Source organism: Mytilus galloprovincialis, chromosome 11, assembly GCF_965363235.1.
Source record: "Mytilus galloprovincialis chromosome 11, xbMytGall1.hap1.1, whole genome shotgun sequence".
Lineage (NCBI taxonomy): Eukaryota > Metazoa > Mollusca > Bivalvia > Mytilida > Mytilidae > Mytilus > Mytilus galloprovincialis.
The window spans coordinates 25,046,840-25,066,229 of record NC_134848.1 but is presented as its reverse complement, the minus strand read 5'-3'; the positions used below and the strand labels follow the sequence as shown (position 1 = coordinate 25,066,229).

The following is a 19,390-nucleotide window of genomic DNA, read 5'->3' as shown; positions in this document are numbered from 1 at the left end:
GGAACCCCATGACCTATGGGAAAGATCCTGTCCGCTCCATACCTTGAGAACCATTAGGATAAGTTTGTACTTGACATGTTTATTAAGCAACAATTTTGTAGGTCAAAGGTCAAGGTAAAACACTTACAGTTGGGAATCCCATGTCCTATGGTAAAGATTGTGTCTGTTATTGACAGCGGGCCCACAGTGATGGCTCCCAATGGCCATCTCACTGATATCTAGTTATTTTCAGCTTTTTTCAGGACAAGTTATTTATTATTCAAAATCCTCCTGGCCCTCAACATGGTCGTCCCCTTAAATAGTGTTTGAAGGTAGAATTTGCTAGATATTTTAATTTTTCTAATTTTGCCTTTTATAAAGAACTTCTAATATGAAGCCTACATACTTTTAAGCATTTTATCAAATTACTTTGAACTCATTTTCAACTTAGTAAAAAAGCTTGAAAAGTTGTATCCCTGTGTTTAAAAGTAATAAAAACTTTTTAAATGCATTTTTAGCTCACCTAGCCTAAAAGGCCATGTGAGCTTATGCCATCACTTGGCGTCGTCTGTCATCCGTTGTCCGTCGTCGTAAACTATTTCAAAGATCTTGGATCTTCTCTGAATCGCATTTATCCATACTCATAGTTGACTAAAGACTATATTATCATACAAAAATCACGTTTCTATACATAGAAGTCCATACATAAAGTATACCTGAGTTTGATTGCATTTTTTTAAGGACACAGAGAAGACAAAAATATCGTTAAAGATTTTTACGCATGACAGGAGGATAAGAAAAGGTGTATTTGCCTCTTCATTTGCAGATATGGTCAATAAATGTAAGTTTATACTGCTATGGTTTGAATTTGAATAGTAATAATAAACAAAACAAGAAGCTGGACATCCAGGGTGATGTATTGCCATCAACTTTGTCCTCTGTCCAACTGTCTCATCTGTTGCAAATTTTCCTTTAAAGAATTCTTCTTTTGTGAAACCTCTGAGTCCATTAAAAATACCTAAATGTAAAAATGCCCTACCCTACTAGTGAGGCTACCTAGCTAGAAAATAGCTGCCTACTCAAAATCTTTTATTGTCCTGATGTGAAAAAGTACACAATGCTTATTACCATTAAACACAGATCCGGTTCGAAATTGGAGAGTGTCACTTTAACTGTTACTGAGTTATGCCCCTTTTTAACATAAAAATTGCTAAATCTGTGGTTTCCAATCTCTAACGTTCTGTAGTTTGCCTCAACCAAATATTATGAAACTTACATACAATGCTTATTACCATAATACACAGATCAAGTAGTGCCACTTCTATCGTTCTTGGGTTATACCAACTTATAAACATAAAAATAGCTATAACTTTTAAGTTTCCGATCTCTAACTTAAGTTTGCTTCAATCAAATATTATGAAACTTATACACAATACTCATTATCATAACACACAGATAAACACACAGATAAAGTTCCAAATATGTCAGTGTCAAATTTATTGGTTGGTTAGTTATGCCCCTTTATAAACATAAAAAAAACAAAAACAAATATATTTACATGTGGGGGCATCTGTGGCCAATGGACACATTCTTCCATTTTTTACAACTCTGTTAGAAAGAAAAAGGACACAATATATATAAAGATTGTCTTAAATTCTAATGAAACAATTATCAAAATCCATCTAGGATAAAGATTGTTCATGAAGTAAGTAAATTGGTAGGAGCAACACAGGTCCTGTAGCAGTCTGTCAAAATTAAATTACTAAATATTAAATGAGCATGTCATTTGTTTAATTTTTGGAATTGGGATCATTTGCTGTAATTTACATAATATAATCACATTTATATGAATAAAGTCATTTCTTTTTAGGTAAGGAAAAGTTTACTATTGCAGAGGGCAACCATATAACATTTGTTCTAAATGAAGATGGTGTGGAAATAGATGACGATTTTTTTTCAACTCTCACACCAAACACAATCCTCATGATTTTGAACGAGGGTGAAACATGGAACAAGCAGTTTGGTATGATTTTTAAGTTTTGTTGTAAATTTGCATCAAGATGGTTAAAAGGTTCAAAATGGATGTTATAATTGCTTCCAATGTGCTTAATTATAGCATGGAGTTGTTGTACAGATGAACAAACACTAAAAGCATCCAATTCTTTATTTTGTACGACCATAAACAAATGTCCTTAGCATTGTTTATAGACTTAGGGGATAACATTATTGTATTGTATTTTAACATCAATTCTCTATAAGAATCAACCAACAGGTGGCCACCAAAAAAAATTGAGAAAACTTGAAAATGTATTTTTCCATGCAATATAGTTGTGTTATCACTAGAAATAAAGAAGAAAATTTGATTCTATCATGATTTCTTTGTTGTTGCTAGGGACAAATTTTACCTTAGCAACCAGCTAAAAAATTTTACTCAAAACTGATATTCTAAATATGGTCAAACTATTTTTTAATTGCAATTAAGGTTAAAAACAGATAATCAGTGATGAACAACATGGTATTATTCGTAATAAAACATACAGATACTTTGATATTTGTGAAATCTTAACTAAGTATACATGACACAAAGTCAGGTCTAAACCGATAAGTTTAATTTGGCCGAAAATGGGCATGTTTTGACCCTTAAATATTTTTTTGCAGAAATGTAGACCATAAAGGACTTTAACTTCATTTGGAATCACCTTTTATTTACACATTTATTTAGAAAAATATTGCTAAAAAAGGTATCACAACCCCCCTTTTTCACACAAACATGATGTTATTATTAACACACTGTTTCACAGAGATCTGTAATTCACCAAATATTACTTCATGCTACTAACATTAATGAATTAATGGTTTAATTGTTGCATTAGTATGGGACTCTGGCCTAAGACAATGATATATTGCTAAATTTTAAAGGGCAGGCGGGCCAATGGTCGCCCTTAAAAGACCAGTATGTCCATCCTTGCCTATGTCCATAACACATCATTTCCACACGTATAATTACAAATTTTATACATTGCATATATATTTATTCCCACTAGAAAATGATTTTTAATGTATGTACAACTCTGTGGATCAAAGGTGAAGGTCTAAAACTTCGATCAGATAAGAAGAATGAAACTAAATTACTGCATTTATGTTGCGATTAAACGTCGAGGGTTTTCATTAATGTCCATTTTCAGATTTTTAGTTTATTACCGTTATTTGTAAACATAAAATTTGTAATCAATTCTAATAGGTATTGATTGCGTTTTTAAGAATGTGATAGGGGGTAACCTGGTATATCCAGCTTAAAAATGAGCCCCAAATACCCTATGTTACAATTAAACTTTGGGGTATTTAAAAAATTTCAAGTTTTAAGCAATTTTGGTTAAAAAATATACTTTTACCTCCAAAATAACAAAAAATGACTACCAAGATTAGTGTAGCAATTTTAGTATATATATGATAGTGGGCAATTTCAGCTGTAAAATGAGCCAAAAAAACATTATGTTGCAATTAAACTTAGAGGAATTTCATAAATTTCCGGTTTTCAGCGATTTTGGGTGAAAAACCAGACTTTTACCCCAAAAATAACCAAAATAAAAGACAACTTGGCTAAATGGGGATTTTTACTATGTGATAGTAGGCACTGCCATCTTAAAAAAAAGCCCAAAATACATTATGTTGCCATTTTTTCTTTGTTCGGTCAGCTTTGGCATAAATTGACAGGACAGAAAGGATTGTTTTTGCCTGTAGGGCGTTATTAATAAGCACCATGTAGTTGGTTTCAGGGGTATTTACCCAAAAAAATGTTTTGGTGAATTTGATAAGAAAACAACCTTTTCTTCATTTTTCATAATGATATTTGAGGGGAATTCTGCATTTGCAGTTAATCCCATATTCAAAATTATCAAAATTATCAAAATTCAACTATTTCTTCAGTTAGAAAAATATAGAGAACGGGCCTTAAATCTTATAATTAGACAGAAAATTTTATCAAATATGGTTTTAAGGATATATTACACCAATATTATCCACAACCCAACTTCTGTCGAGGAATTTCTTGTTTGTTTTAATTGTCTGATTTTATTCCTCAAATAGGTCAATTACTAGAATATATGCAAAAATACCTTTGAAACCAAGGAAAGTCTTGTTACCATGGCAACGAGACCACAGGGATGAAAATTTTGGTCAGATTCATGACCTAATTTATGGTTGAATACTTTAATTTGAACCCAAAAAGTATAATAATGAAAAAAAAATGTGGCCAACATTTTTCATATTTGGGTGATTCTTACAGAGAATTATAAGATGTTTAAAAGCTCTGACAGCATCAATTGGGATTGGGAGTTTACTGGCAACATGTTAGCAGAGACATCCCCAATTGATGCCGTCGAGCATTAAAATACAATATTGTTATCTCCATTCTAATGAAACTGACAGAAATTAGCAATGTTAAATCAAACACTAAAAACTGTCAAATGCCGTCTGCACTTGCGTGACGTTTTCATAGCATCAATTTGACACTTTCTCATAATCTTTATTTTTTTTTGGGGGGGGGGGGGCAGCATGACATTAATGTTGGACGATATAATACGTTAAAGACCCCTGCATATACAGGTATATGTTTAAAAAACTGTTTTATCCTTATGCTACAATTAAAGCTTGTCCATATTTCATAACTTCAACAGATGTGTTGCACCAATAATCTGTCAGACTTAATTGAGCTGTGAGAATGTTGTGATTGTCAACTGTGTCACCACACAGATATATATATATATAGATAATAAGATAGAGTGGATAAGTTTATTCTCTAAAACCAAATAACAATTAAAGGAACAGAGAGGTACATACTGACTTTGTGGGAGTCTAAGCAGACAAAATTTTAATTAATATTTATTTTAAGCATTAAAAATGCAACTTTGTACTGATTGATTGAGAAACTCAGTTCATAACTGAAAATGTGTTAAATGTCATTACTGAAGTTGCCAGCTCCTGGGTACAGTTCTTGAAACTAAAAAGATAAAAAAACAAAACACGAACATCTTTGTCCTAAAACACAGTTGACGGGAAACATTCAATTTATTGTAGAATCCAGTGGTAGAGAGCAAGACACATCAGCACCAGGCATGGAAGGTTAGTGAAATATTTTTATACCCCCGCTTAAGGAGTTATTGCCCTTTAAAGAGAATTTTACACAATTTTGTCATCATGTTTGCTAACATTTAAAAATCTTCTGCTCTGAAACAACTTGGCTAAATACTTTGAAACTTTAACTGAATTTTCCTTAGGTTATTGAGTTTATGAACTATATCTGAAGTTTTGCTCATCGACAAACATGGCTGCCATGTCTAAAAAAAGAATATAAGGGTCAAATGCAGTTTTTGTGGCTTGTTAATGATTTAACATGTTTAAGGGAAATTATGCAGTTTTTGGTTATTGTCTAGAATATTGTTATAGATAAAGATATAAACATCAAATATAATCATGATAAAATATTTAAGCAAAAAATTACAGGTGAGCGACTCAGGCTCTTGAGAGCCTCTTGTTTCTTAAAATCCTAAAATATTTCAACAAAGAACCAATTGTAGTGCATTTGAATTAAAAATGTCAAAATATTGACCATTTTGAGCTGCTTTTTGGTTTACAAAATATGTCATTTTTTGCAAATATGGTCATTTTAATAGCCACTATATATTTTGAGAATACTTTTTAGCTCACATCTCCAAAAGAACATGTGATTCTGATGCATGTGGTTGAAATTATTAGTGTGCACCATGATCCGCAGAATTTTATTTATTCATTAAAAGAAGAGATGCTCCAACTAAAGTAACTGTTATACTTAGTTATTGTGATTTGTAATTAAATCACATTTTTAACTCCATTTCGTTTCTATTTCAGTGTCTACCTCAAAAATAATGGGTTTCATTGAACAAGCCAGAGCTTCAAAAAGAAAATGTGTAAGTTCTACTATATACTTCCGTCTGTCAGTCCTGTTCTTGTAATAAGGACATACTATGTAGATGTGCATATTGACAGCAAATTATGATCAAATTTTATTTCTATGAGTTATGCCCCCTTGAACCTTTTACCTCAATATACTACAGTCTGTCAGTCCTGTAATTGTCATCGTAACTCTTCTGAAACTACAATACAGAATTTCATGAACCTTTGTAGATAATAATAAGGACTTACTATGTAGATGTGCATATCGACAGGAAATTATGATTCATTTTTTTTATGATTATGCCCCTTTGAACTTATTGGCTTCAATATACTAGCTACTGCAACAGTTTGTCATGGCAACTTTTCATGAAACCACACAACCGAATTTTATGAAATTTTGTATATAATAAGGACATACTATGTAGGTGTACATATCGACAGAAAAAACAAAGTTTTGTGGAGTATATAGAAATAATTCTGTACAACCGTCCTCCCTTCTACCTGTCCGTCTGTCTATCTGCCTGTCTATCTGTCTGTCTGTCTATATTTCCTAAACGGATGGACCAATATTGATGAAACTTTACACAGTTGTAGTACACAATGTAACAATGTGCTTAAAGTAAAAAATTTCTGGTCGAAATTGTTTTAAGGGAGATAATTAAATTAACTTTGTTTTTATATAGCCATAAATGGCAACAGGTCTTTTAAGCGCAACTACTCCATAACAGATCTATCAATATTGAAGTAACTTTACACTGTTGTTGTATACAACCTGAAGATGTGCATGAAAGAAGATATTTCTTGTCAGATGTTTACAAGGGAGATAATTGCGATTTCTTAGTTTAAATTTCACAGTATTTGGCAATAGGTCTTGTAAGCACAACTCCTCCTAAATAGCTGTAGCAATATTAATGACACTTTACACAGTTGAATACATGACCAGAGAATATGCATAAAGGAAGATTTTCTTTGTCTGAAGTATTTAAAGGGAGATAATTGAACTTACTTTATATAGATGTAGTTATATTTATTTCCACACACTACTTAAAATATGCAAAGATAGATTACTCTAATCATTATTAATTTTAAATGTTCTGTCAGTTTAATATAGCTATATGTAAATGTATGCATATTCCCTTTATTTAAAGTCATTAATAGTAGTGACACATTCATTGTGTGTCAGAAATCAATGATGTATTAATTATTTAATCTCAATCCAAATTCAGAGCTGTATCAAGCTTGAATATAGTGTAGTAAATATGCAATAATGGCATGGGGAGTATCCTTAGTGAGTTGACTAACAGTTTTATGCAATACCCGGGTACTCTCATAATGCATAATACTTTCCACACTCATCTGTGTCCACTCTTGTTTTTCTATGAGTTATGACCCTTTGAACTTAGAGTTTTGGCCTAAATATACAACTGCAACAATTTGTAAGTGCAACTCCTCTGAAACCACATAACAGAATTTCATGAAACTTTGAAGTTAATGCGGACATGATATGTTAATGTGCATATCCAGAAAAATTTTATCAGTTGACTTTTGTAGAGTTGTGAGGCTTAGTACTTAGGATTCTTGTGAGATTTTGTTTTTCCAGTTACAATGTAGGCTTGCTTTAAATTATAAATAATATAATGCCTTTGTAAAAAATCTTTCTTCTTTTTACATGATTGTTGATTGCATGTTTCATAAATGTTAATACACATTTTTATCCGGATTTTTGAGGAAAATAACGTTATTGATTTTGGGATGTAAGGCATGTGGTAAGGCTGGTTGCAGTGAAATGTTGTCCGTGCATTTACTCATAAACTGTTCAACCAAGTCTTTTGAATTTTAATATGTTGTTACTGACATAATGGAGGTAAAGTTCAATTATGACGATTTTGCTTTTACCGTTAAGGATCGAGTTACAGTTCTTGAAATATTGAAAAAATGGCGTTTCCTGTTGTGTGTGTGTGCATTAACTCTTGAACTGTTCAACCAATGTTTATCTAATTTTAATATGTTGTTACTGATGACTAAATTGAGGTCAAGTTTGATATTGGTGATTGTAACTTTTACCATTTAGGAGTTTTGGTCCTTGTGATATTGATAATTGCCAGGACACAAATACATGTAAAAAATCTGGTTTACCCGTCATTCTGATAGCTCTTGTTAAGTATAAATTTGCCAGATAAACATTTACCATTACTTTACACAAAACAAAGCTTAAGTACTAAAATTCTGTTAGACTGATATATTTTCCATTTATACTGAGTAAGGTAAGAATGGACAGTATATTGTTAACTCTTCTGCTTTTTAGCTCACTTGACTAAAAGCCAGTGTGAGCTTTTGCCATCATTTAGATTAGAAAAAAAATAGTATTCTCTATAACCACTGAGCCAAATGTTTTGAAACTTTAAAGTGATGATCTTTTTCATATCCTTTGCAAAATTTCCTAATTTCAATTCTGTAAAAAAAAAAACAATTGGTCACAAGGGCTAAAAGTAGAACATTGAGGTAAAATTAAGTTTTTTGCTTATAGCTCAATAAAACTGAATCGGATATAGTAAATCTGGCCTAGGTAAAAATGATTGGAAATTGAAGATCGGTCTACTTTGAAATTTTCAGAAAAATCGTATACTAAATGTTTGAGTTATTGTCCCTTTTAAAAATTTAAATTTTGACAAATGTTTGAAGTGTTTTTCTATTATCTGGAAAACCATAGAAGATAGATGAAAGCTATGAAATACAAAAATGACCAGAAGGATACAATCTATCAACCCACTATCTTTCCTACAAATCAGACAACCCATTTAAGAGTTATTGCTCTTGAAATCACATTATTTGAGGCTTTTGGCTTTTATGTCCAAATCTATGGAAGATACATGAAATGTATGATCAACACAAAATTATCTGAAGGAAAAATTTATTTCCCTGCTTTATAATAGAACAATCTGTCAACCCCTTCAGGAGTTGTGCCTCTTGAAATGACATTTTCGTTTAGGTTTTTGGCTTTTATCGCCAAATCCATAGCAGATGAAAGATTGGATATTAAAACAAAAATGATAAGTTGGACAAAATTTTTCTACCTGCCAAATTGGAATTTAACAGTGAATGGCCCTGAACAGCCCTGAAAATAATGTTCAGTTTATCTTAAAAGGTGACATAAGAGCAAATTTACTTCGGATTACCCCCCAGTAGATGTAAAACCTATATCCCATATGTAGTAATGTCACATCATAAGCAGGTAAAAAATCTCTTAATAGTGTCAGTTAGTATTTATCTGAACTAAGTATCTGCACCTTTTGTCAGTATGAATAAGATGGACTAGTTTTACTCTGTTTGTTTTGGTATGAGATTAAAATTTGATAAAGCTAAATTCATGGTATGCCAGATTGCTTGTACTAAATCTACAATTTCTTTCCTGATGGTGTAATGTCCTGTAGCGTAATTATTGGCGGCATCTTCTTTTCCTGTAACCAGTTGCTCTGGGTGGAAAAGTTGACGGTAGGTACCAGTACGAACTGTGCAATGTTCATAATTTAACTTTTCAAACTGTTGTATTATCTATATTGTTTCAGACCAATTTACCAGGAACATCTGCACAGAAACTGCCAAAACCAGATATAGTTAAACTAGGTATCGGTTGGCAGCATTATTCCTATAACACTTCATCTTATCACCAAGTAAGAAGCTCCCGAAATAAGCAGATTCCATCACATGATATCAACCTGGCATATAATAAAGACTACGAAGAAACTCTTCAATGTTTACAAGACATTTTTTTCAAAAATGGCAGAAACTTTAAAGGCAGAATTAGTGAAATGGAGTTGAGGATTGGTAATAGTGCAGGGAGAGAAATCAGTAGGGATGGGTTCACTGCAAAACAATATTTTGAAAGTTGTCAGACACAAAAGAAACGAATCTACTTATTGACAAAAATCAAGGTAAAAAATATATAATTGTCCATCTTTTTAACAGGAATACAACATTGAATTATCACTTAACCATAATCAACGAGTGTTCAGTTTTATAGCAGTATTTGTAATTTTAATTTGCTGCAGAATATTGTCATAGACACATTTCAGAAAATTTATGACAATGTGATTACTACACTAGTTATTGTAAATACAAAATTTAATTATTATGAGCTCACTTCTTGATTCCAAAAACATCTATTTGTAGCTCACCTGAATAAAGATCAGGGTGAGCTGTTGCATGATCATTTGCTTTCAGATTCTGTCCGTTGTAAACTTTACTTTAAAGGTCTTCTTTTCTGAAACCACTTAAGAGATTGCTTTCAAACTCAATACACATCATCTTTAGGTTGGTGTATACTAATTTTGGTAAATTGATTACCACCAACTGTCATCTGACCTTGACCTGATTTCATGGTTCAGTGGTTAAAGTGAATTTTTTGTGTTTTGGTTATTTTTTTCAAATACTGTATGCAATATGTCAACTATTTGTAGTGTAATAATATTTTACAATGTACATGTCAGTCTGGCATATTTTATGTGACCTTGACCTCATTTTATTGTTCATTGCTCAATGTTAAGTTGGTTTTTTTTGTGTCTGTTTTTTTAATACTATAGGCAATAGGTCAACTATATTTGGTGTATGGAATGATTGTAAGGTTTATATGTGTGTCTGGCAATTATCATCTCACCATGACTTCATTTCATGGTTCCTTGGTCAATCTTAAATTTTTCTGGTTATGTTAGTTTCTAAGATACTAAATGCAAAAGGTTAATTATATTTATAGCATGTAAAGTGTTGTAAGGTGCACATGTCTGCCTTGCAGGGTTCATCTGACCTTGGCCTCATTTTCATGGTTTATTGATCAAAGATAAGTTTTCCCAAATTTTCGAAATGATTTTGGGAATATCATGACATCTGGTAGAGTAAGAGCCATAATTTTCATTGCAAATTGTTAAGCTAATCATGATTTACAAAGTGATTTAAATGTCAGATTTCTTTTTATTTAAGAAATCTTATTAGGGACTGACTTGATATCTAAATATTTCAAGGCTTGTCACTACTTTTGAGATACACAAAATATATTGCATTGATCATAACATTCTAAACATCCTATCCATGAACATATCCATAAATTTATCAATGAAATGTATGCTCAGATATTCCAGTTACAAAATGATGTTAAACTTGTCAAAAAAATTACATAACTTGTGCAGTTATGCTTAAATATTGATGAATCAGCTGCATTTTTCTCAATCTAAATAATTGAACTAGTGGTATTGAAAAAAAAATCATTTAATCAATAGGCATTTGTATACTTTATGCAAGCAATGTTTGCTGTAAATAAGATGAATATAACTTCCTATTTGTCAAAAAATAACTAGTGTGGCCAAAAGTATTCATCATTTTCAATTTTCACTATCTTTTTCATATATAAAACCATGTTTTTTAAAAAATCTGTTTCAAAGTAATTTCTGCACAGCAATAAACACATTCAATTCATTTCAAGAAATTTATAACAAACATATAGAAGAAAGTTAATGCATATTGTTATCTACTTTTTATCAAGTATCTTCCCTGAAACCATGGAAAACAATATGAAACCAAATTAATCCACAATCACTCCTGCTATACTGGATTTTCCTATCTGAGAGAAGATGTGCTGCATGATTATCCTAAATATGTGTAAAACTCTCAATTTTTATGACTGTAAACTAAGCTATAAGTATACAGATATAACAAATGAATCATGATCATGACAATAAGAGTGAAAAGGCTATGTTTCTTTCATAAAACAAGTAACCACTGAATTACATTTTTTTTTTATAAGTTACAGGAAATTAATTTTTTTGGTAAACAAATAATTTGTTGAGAGAAAAATCAAGAATATTTGTTTTCAAACATTTTTTTTTTGGTTCCTGGAATCCAATGGGCTATTAGCCAATATCCAGTGTGGATTCCGACAGGGCCGCAGTACTCTTGATCATCTTGTTCGATTCGAATCATTTGTCCGTAATGGTTTTGCAAAAAATGAACATGTGGTGTCGGTCTTATATAACTTATATAGGGCAATGGTGTAGATTAAAAATTACACCACTCCAGACCCTTTTCTTTTCCACATATTTGATATGGCCAATTATTAACAAGTTCCGGGTCGAGTCCGATACCGATACCAATATTACATTCACCTGGCTGTTACCTATTTCCTTATCTGTACGTTCCGCATTTGACTGGCGCACCACTAAAAGATGTATCAGGCAAACGGGTCATAATCACAGGGTTGACACCCCTAAATTCAATCATGTCAAATTGTTCCCTATTGTAATCAGTAAGACTTTCTAAGATAACAATACGAATACTAAATATCTGGACTTAAAATAAAGCGTATGCATAGGTACAGTTTTCAATTTGTGAGCGGGCATGACGTAAACAGCGAATACATCAGCACCAACACACATAATTACGCCAGTAAACACGTGTTAAAAGACACAAGAATTGATATAATTCACAAGTAAGTTTCTTTCTCAGCTTTATATCTTACCTAATAAAATATGTATTATCTTCAACTGTAAAATAAATAAAAATATAAGAGAAATCTTTCTAAAATATTATATACAAAAATATGTAAATTTTAATACACTTAATTTTACTGATAAACTCGTGATAATACTTAATCCATCAACACCAAATGATGTAAAAGCAGTTGTTTCTTTTATTAAAGAGTCATTAGAACTGAGGAAAGGAGAACAGTAACTGATTTTATCATATTTCTTATAATATTGTCGAGTTTTCATGATGTTTTATTATGATTGTTTGTCAATGTATTTGCCATAACCAAAATTGGTTTTTGTATGTTTTGCAAATCAAGATTATTATAGTTACTATTAACATGTAGATCATATCTGCTAGAACAATCGGTCTGTTTTCACAAAAACTGATTGGGGTTAATTACTATTGAAATTCATAAACATGATATATAGGCATTTTTGTTTTATTAAATTGTATGCCTATGTACATTGTATTAATTCTTTTTAACTTATCATGCTTATGGTTTAAATATATTAAGAGAACAGAATTATTAATTACAGATCCAGAATTGAAAAGGGTTATATATGGGGACATACTAAGTAATAATGGAAATGTAGATCCATTTGATACTGTGCATGTTGTTGGCGAGAGCCAAGCAGTTCTACATGTGAACCAGGAAATTAAGTATGAAAGCACAACAGTTCAGCTTGAGCAGTTGAACCTGATAACCCTCCAGTTGAGCAGTTTTCTGATTTGGTAAACAATTTTAATATCTCTAATTAGAAATAAAAGAAAAAGATAAAGAAACATACCAAGAAATTTTTTAAAGGTCTTTTAAAACAACAACTTATGGATAGAAACATGAGCGCAAAACATGAGTTACCAACGACAATATTTGTTTAGGGTGAAAGAATGATATATGCTTCAATACCAGTAGTATACTGTAAGGATTAAAACAGTTCTACCCAATATAAGTTTCGGACAGTTTTAGTTTAAACTATAACAGTTGTGGTGTATGTTTTTTTTTTTTTATACTTAAGATGAAACTGTGAACTTGACATTCCAGGACATTTTTGCCTTTACAACTGGATTAAAATCACCACCACCCCTAGGATTGAATCCAGAACCATCAATCGCATTTCTCCATGTAGAGAATCTTAATCATCGCCTTGAGAAGAAAGATGTTTAGCAAGAATTCCATCTGCGGCTACATTGATCCCCATTGAAAATATGGAAGAAGTTAACCACGATATGCTGGTTAGAAGTGTTGAGTCTGACAATGAATACCAAGTTAACTCAAAGATGATTTACCAAAATGTTCATGTCCAGATTGGAGGAAACATCACTGGTCATGTAAGCATAATATGCTGGCAGTCATGATGAATATACCAAACAAAGATTGGAATACACTGCCAGAGTACTTGAAAGTAACCCCTCATTTTAATATTGATTTTGGACTTCTAGAAACAAACAGAACAGAAACACTGATTGTTAAGCATGCAAGCAGCTCAATGAAATATGAATGCCAACAAGATTCAACTTCTTGTAGAGATAACACAGTAGAAAATTCCTCTTCCAACGCTCAAAACTTATGTTTAGACAACATTAAACAAATTACATCCAATTTATTTTGTGTTAATAACAGCCAATACCTAGAAGAGTTCAATAATTGGTAGTGTTGATAAAAGAAACTGAAATGGAAGCATCACCACATCAAAATGGTCTTCGATTAGATTTGCCTGCTACCAAAAAGAAGACCATATGTAGAAGTCAGAAAAACAGCCTTAACACAAAAAAATAAAAAAAATTACACTCTTATACGTTTTTGGGATAAAATTATGATTAATTTATCTAAAACTGCAAGAATTGTTTGTATTAAAAAGATCTGTTAGGAAAAAAGCAAATAAAAAGCAGTAACGAACAAGTGTTATAAGTTTTAAGTTGATGCTGCTTCACCTTGACCAAAAATTTGACCTTATACAGGATAAATAAACATGATAAGTAGATGGACACACGGAAAGTACGGAATAACAATAAGGAAAATGTTCTTAAGCAGTAGGCCATGAATAAGGCAGTTGAGCAAAATATTCTCCATGGAAATGAGATAGGTCAATGCCTATCCAACTGTATACCATATTTATTTCAGTTACTTATATAGGTAATTTTTGTTTTAACAAATTATAAAATACCTCAATTGAGTTATTTTAAATTGCAATAGAAGCATGGACTTAGTTTTCATGATTTTTTACAGTATTTTATATCATAAAATGAAGAATTTATTAAATTTGAGCGGAGTTTAGAGATTAAGGGTTACTTTAAAAATAATGACAAAAATAATACTTGAAAAAGTTATTTTATACATCTTTGAAATAATTAGTAATAACACTTATTTAAGGAACATATGTTATTGTTTTGGGTTACAAATTATAAATAACTTCAAGTTCTTATTAGTTCACAAGTTTCGATCTATTTGTATCTGTCTACCTTCAAGACTTTTGAGGAAAATGGTATTTTAATAGTCCCAAGTGACCAATCTTTGACCCAAAAGCATCGATATGAAAGATAAATGCGTCAGAAAGGCAATTAGTGTTTCAGAAAGATTAGATTTCATAGCTCATGGGAAAAATAACCAGATGACTGCGAAAATTTGTTAAAGCTTGTAAAATCTGTATAGATGGACACCTATAAAAATAATATTTAGAAAAGTAACTTATATAAGTACTATTTAAAATAGCCTCGTTTTCAACATTACTTGTATAGGTTATTTTAAATGTTACTTGTTTAAGTAATGCCCCTGACTGTACATCGTTGACCTACCACCATTGCTTCCACATAAACTGACCTTATAATAAACTAAGTAAAATTTCCCCCTGACTGTACATCATTGACCTACCACCATTGCTTCCACATAAACTGACCTTAAAACAAACTAAGTAAAATTTTCAAAGTACATTTACCAAAGGTTCTATAATTTCCTAAACAAGATTATCAGGATTTCAGTTTTAAAGCAGTTGTGCACATACATAATATTGATAATATTTTACTATGTGATTGTAGGTATCCTAGACAATTTATTTCTGCAGAGAAATATACCAACCAGAATAGTGGAAGTCAATGGAATGATGATATTTTAGCACCTTGTGCCACATTTGATGAAACCATTCTATGTTGGTGACACTGTCAAATGTTCATGGGGAGAAGACATGTTCATTGATATTTTGACTTTTTTCACAAGGTAATCTTATATTTCATTTATATTTATTGTATAATTGGATTCACAATAAATGGTCATCAAAGACTCACTTAGGTGAATAATGAAGAAACACACGTGTGATCCTGATTTAAAACTGTCATCAATTTTCACTAAAAACATACAAACTTTTCAGTCACAAGCCTGATCCTCATTAATTTTAAAACTTTGTAAAAATTCTATTGGCCTGTAGAATAAATTCTTGCAGTCTTACCAGTTTATTAAAATAAGTAAGGGACACAATACACCATGACCAGGATCTACAACGTACGTCACGAGTCACGCGATATTTGTAAGTGTCCAGCCGCCATTTCTGGAATTTCGAAGCGAACAAAGAAGTCTATGATAAATTTGCCATGAAAGCATGTATAGGTGAGACTATATTGATTGATAGGTGAGACTATATTGATTGATTGATTGATTGTTGATTGCTTAACGCCGCATTAGCACAAAAAGGTTATATCGCGGCGAGAGCTAATTCGATTATTTTTACAATTTAAAGCATATTTTTAAAATAAGACAAAAGGTCCTTCAATATACTAAAATTCTTGACTAAAGCAAATTGAGTATATACAAGTAAAAATCAACAGTAAAATAACATGATAAAAATTAAAATCGATTTAAATATAATAACAATTTTATATTCTATAATAAATTCCAATTTCTTTTAGAAAAGCAACAATATTTGTAAATGGAACATTATTAAATAAATCATACATATTATTGACATTGAAATGCTTCTTACGAATATCAGTAAAGTCAATACAATAGTATACTTGCAGTTGCAAGGAACACATTGTGGTTCATCTTCATTTTTTAAAAGATACTCGTGTGTTATTCTAGTATGACCAATACGGCATCTAGTAATAACACACTGATCTTTTCTGCACATAATATTATTAAAAGGTTTGCCTAAATTAGGTTTAATTTCATGCAATTTATTATCATCTTTTTTACTCCATTTATTTTTCAATATATTAAAAACATATTCCCTAATATTAGATTTAAAATCAGTATATGGTATATCACAGTTCGATAGAGGGTCACCCAGGGCATTCTTTGCCTCAAGGTCTACAGCTGTGTTTCCAAGGATTCCAACATGACTCGAACCCATAGAAATATTATTTCTTTCAGAAGAATTTTTAAATTCCTCATTACATATAAAATTTTCAGGATTATTGGGTTTTTAATTTTAGTATTTCGTATAGCTTGTAAACATGAAAGTGAATCCGAACATATAATAAATTTGGATTTATCTGAAGAAGCAATAAATTCCAAAGCCAAAGTTATTGCTTCTGCTTCAGCAGTAAAGATGGATGCATCAGATGGCAAACGGAGGGTTGCAGCTCTGTCCCTGAAGACAGCAGCAGATGCAACTCTATCACCATCTTTTGATCCATCAGTATAGACAGTTGAAAAATCTAGATAATCGGCTTTAATTTCAGCATAGTCTTGCTGAATTAAAAGAGGATTTGTTTTATTTTCATTGTGTTCACGGAGATCAAATATCATTTTTGGTTTGGGAAGTTCCCATGGAGGACATTTGCAAGTTTGAACTTGAGCAACAGATTTTAAATCAAAAGAAGCTAAATGTGGTTTTAAACGTAAACCTAACGGGGGAATTTTATTTTCATGTTTTGCAAAAATATCTTCATTAATCGGATTAAAAACACAGCTGTAGGCAGGATTATCTGAATGGGCTTTTAGTTTGACAGCATATTGAAGTCCAAGCTTCAAACGTCTGTCAGTGAGTGAGTGCTCATCAGCCTCTACATACAGACTCTCAACTGGTGAGGTTTTAAATGCGCCAAGACAGAGAATCTGTATGTAGGACTTCCTTGCAGAGCCATAATCTAGTTTAGATCTAACTAGAGATCTATATAAATTGAGTAAAATGTTGCGATCAGCACCCCAGTCAGTGCTGCCGACAACTTTTAAAATATCTAAAGTTTTTAAACATCTCGATTTTAACATTTTGATATGGGGTAGAAAGGTTAATTTTTTTTATCAAAAAGTAAACCAAGAAATTTGGTTTCATCAACCATTTTAATTGGGTTGCCGTACAAAGTTAGTTCTGGATCAAGATGCAATTTTCTTTTGTTACAAAAATGCATCCCGACCGTTTTTGACGTGGAAAATTTGGATATTTATTCTTTATACAAATGCCAGAAGTGATTATATAATTATTGTGACTTCAAGTAGGAGGAACTTGAAAAGACACAAAAATGCTGTACATAACAACAATGTGAGGTATGTTGGTTGTAACGAGCCAAACTGTTACCGCATGTTTTTTTCCGAAAGGAGTTTTACTAAATTCATCTTCAGAGTACTCGCAAGAAACCAGTAGACGAAGCTAGGGATCTGTTCCGAGACGCTTACCTGGGTTATACCTCCAGGGAGACCATCGAAACATGTGGCTCGCAGAAAAAGAAATTAAATAGAGCCGAAGAGGAATATGTGCCTGGGCCCAGCAGTCCAGAAGTCCCTGAGGTACAAGAGTCTGTGGATGAGGTGATTCTACATTTGACTTTAAATTTTACAATTTATTTGATAATTTTAGAAATCGACCATATTTTATAGATATACGCCAATATATAAATTCACGGAGATCAAATATCATTTTTGGTTTGGGAAATTCCCATGGAGGACATTGTTTTAACTTGAGCAACATATTTTAAAGCAAAATAAGCTAAATGTGGTTTTAAACGTATACCATCTCCACACAAAACATCATATTTCATAGTTGCTAGGTTTAATACCCTTGTCAAGGTATTTTTCTGTCTAGGGGCAGCTTTTGACAAATCATATTTTGCAATATTAAAAGTAATATGTGTATCCTTTAATGCGTCCGAATATACTGCTTGCCAGTTGCATATTTTTTTGGAAAGCTCTTAAGAATTGGCATCTGTTGTTTTTTCTCCGTCACTTTTCAAGAAAGAAAATTTGATATAAAAGAAATCAGCAGTGCGTTAAAAAACAATTGGAAAGACACGCGACACTCTGGATAGTTTAAATGACAAGTGTCGCAAGCGTGTGCCAACAAGGCCAATACAATAAATAAAACAATGCTATTTAATTATATTTTTGCTAGTACAGCATACTTCCCCGTTATTCCATACAAAACGGAACAAGTTGTATGTATATCACATACGAAATTTTCATTGCACACGTCAGTGCTTTAACAATTTAGTTTTAAATGTACATTTACTCAGTAATATTTAAATAAATTAATCAACATATCAGCATTTTTCCTTACTTTCAACGCTCCCCGTCTAGTATCAATCATTTTTATAACAAAAATATCTGTATAGATGAACTGCCTGTGACTAAATTATTTGACATTTGTTAATGCACGCTAATGGTTGATTTGCTTTTGGTATTGTACTTGTAATATTTTGTATTTTCTATCGTTAATAAAAAAAAATAAGCATTAAGTTTTTTGACTGGTTTTAATTTTATTGTGCGTTTACAAACAAACAAACAGGGGATCCTTTACACCTAGTCAGTCGTTTTTTGCCACCAAAGTCAACCTAGACTTGTAACCCATCTACCCCACGGCATCCCATTCTTTGTACATTTCGTCATGTTATTGTATATTTTACTGGTAAAGCAGCGACATGTTCTAAAATACAAGTACTCCACTGCTCCGAAAGACATTCTATATACCGATGTTTCTTAAAACATTTTATGACTTCTTCCCTTAGTATCCTCTATATTTTCGAAGCAAGCTGGTGTTCA

The 19,390-nt window shown here is 31.7% G+C and overlaps 1 protein-coding gene across 1 annotated transcript; it reads left to right on the top strand.

The window, feature by feature from the left end:
* Positions 1-733: 733 nt before the first annotated feature.
* LOC143051906 (uncharacterized) lies at positions 734-10,266 on the top strand. The gene is made up of 5 exons (XM_076224900.1): positions 734-820; positions 1,850-2,002; positions 5,056-5,100; positions 5,866-5,924; positions 9,477-10,266. Exons 1-5 carry the CDS (start codon positions 808-810, stop codon positions 9,855-9,857), a joined length of 651 nt encoding a protein of 216 aa, XP_076081015.1. The 5' UTR covers positions 734-807; the 3' UTR covers positions 9,858-10,266.
* The last annotated feature ends 9,124 nt before the right edge of the window (positions 10,267-19,390 follow it).

Coding starts and splice junctions, on each gene's coding strand:
- LOC143051906 (XM_076224900.1), top strand. Junction 2,003..5,055: donor AACATGGAACAAGCAGTTTG/GTATGATTTTTA, acceptor AATTTATTGTAG/AATCCAGTGGTAGAGAGCAA. Junction 5,101..5,865: donor ATCAGCACCAGGCATGGAAG/GTTAGTGAAATA, acceptor TTTCTATTTCAG/TGTCTACCTCAAAAATAATG.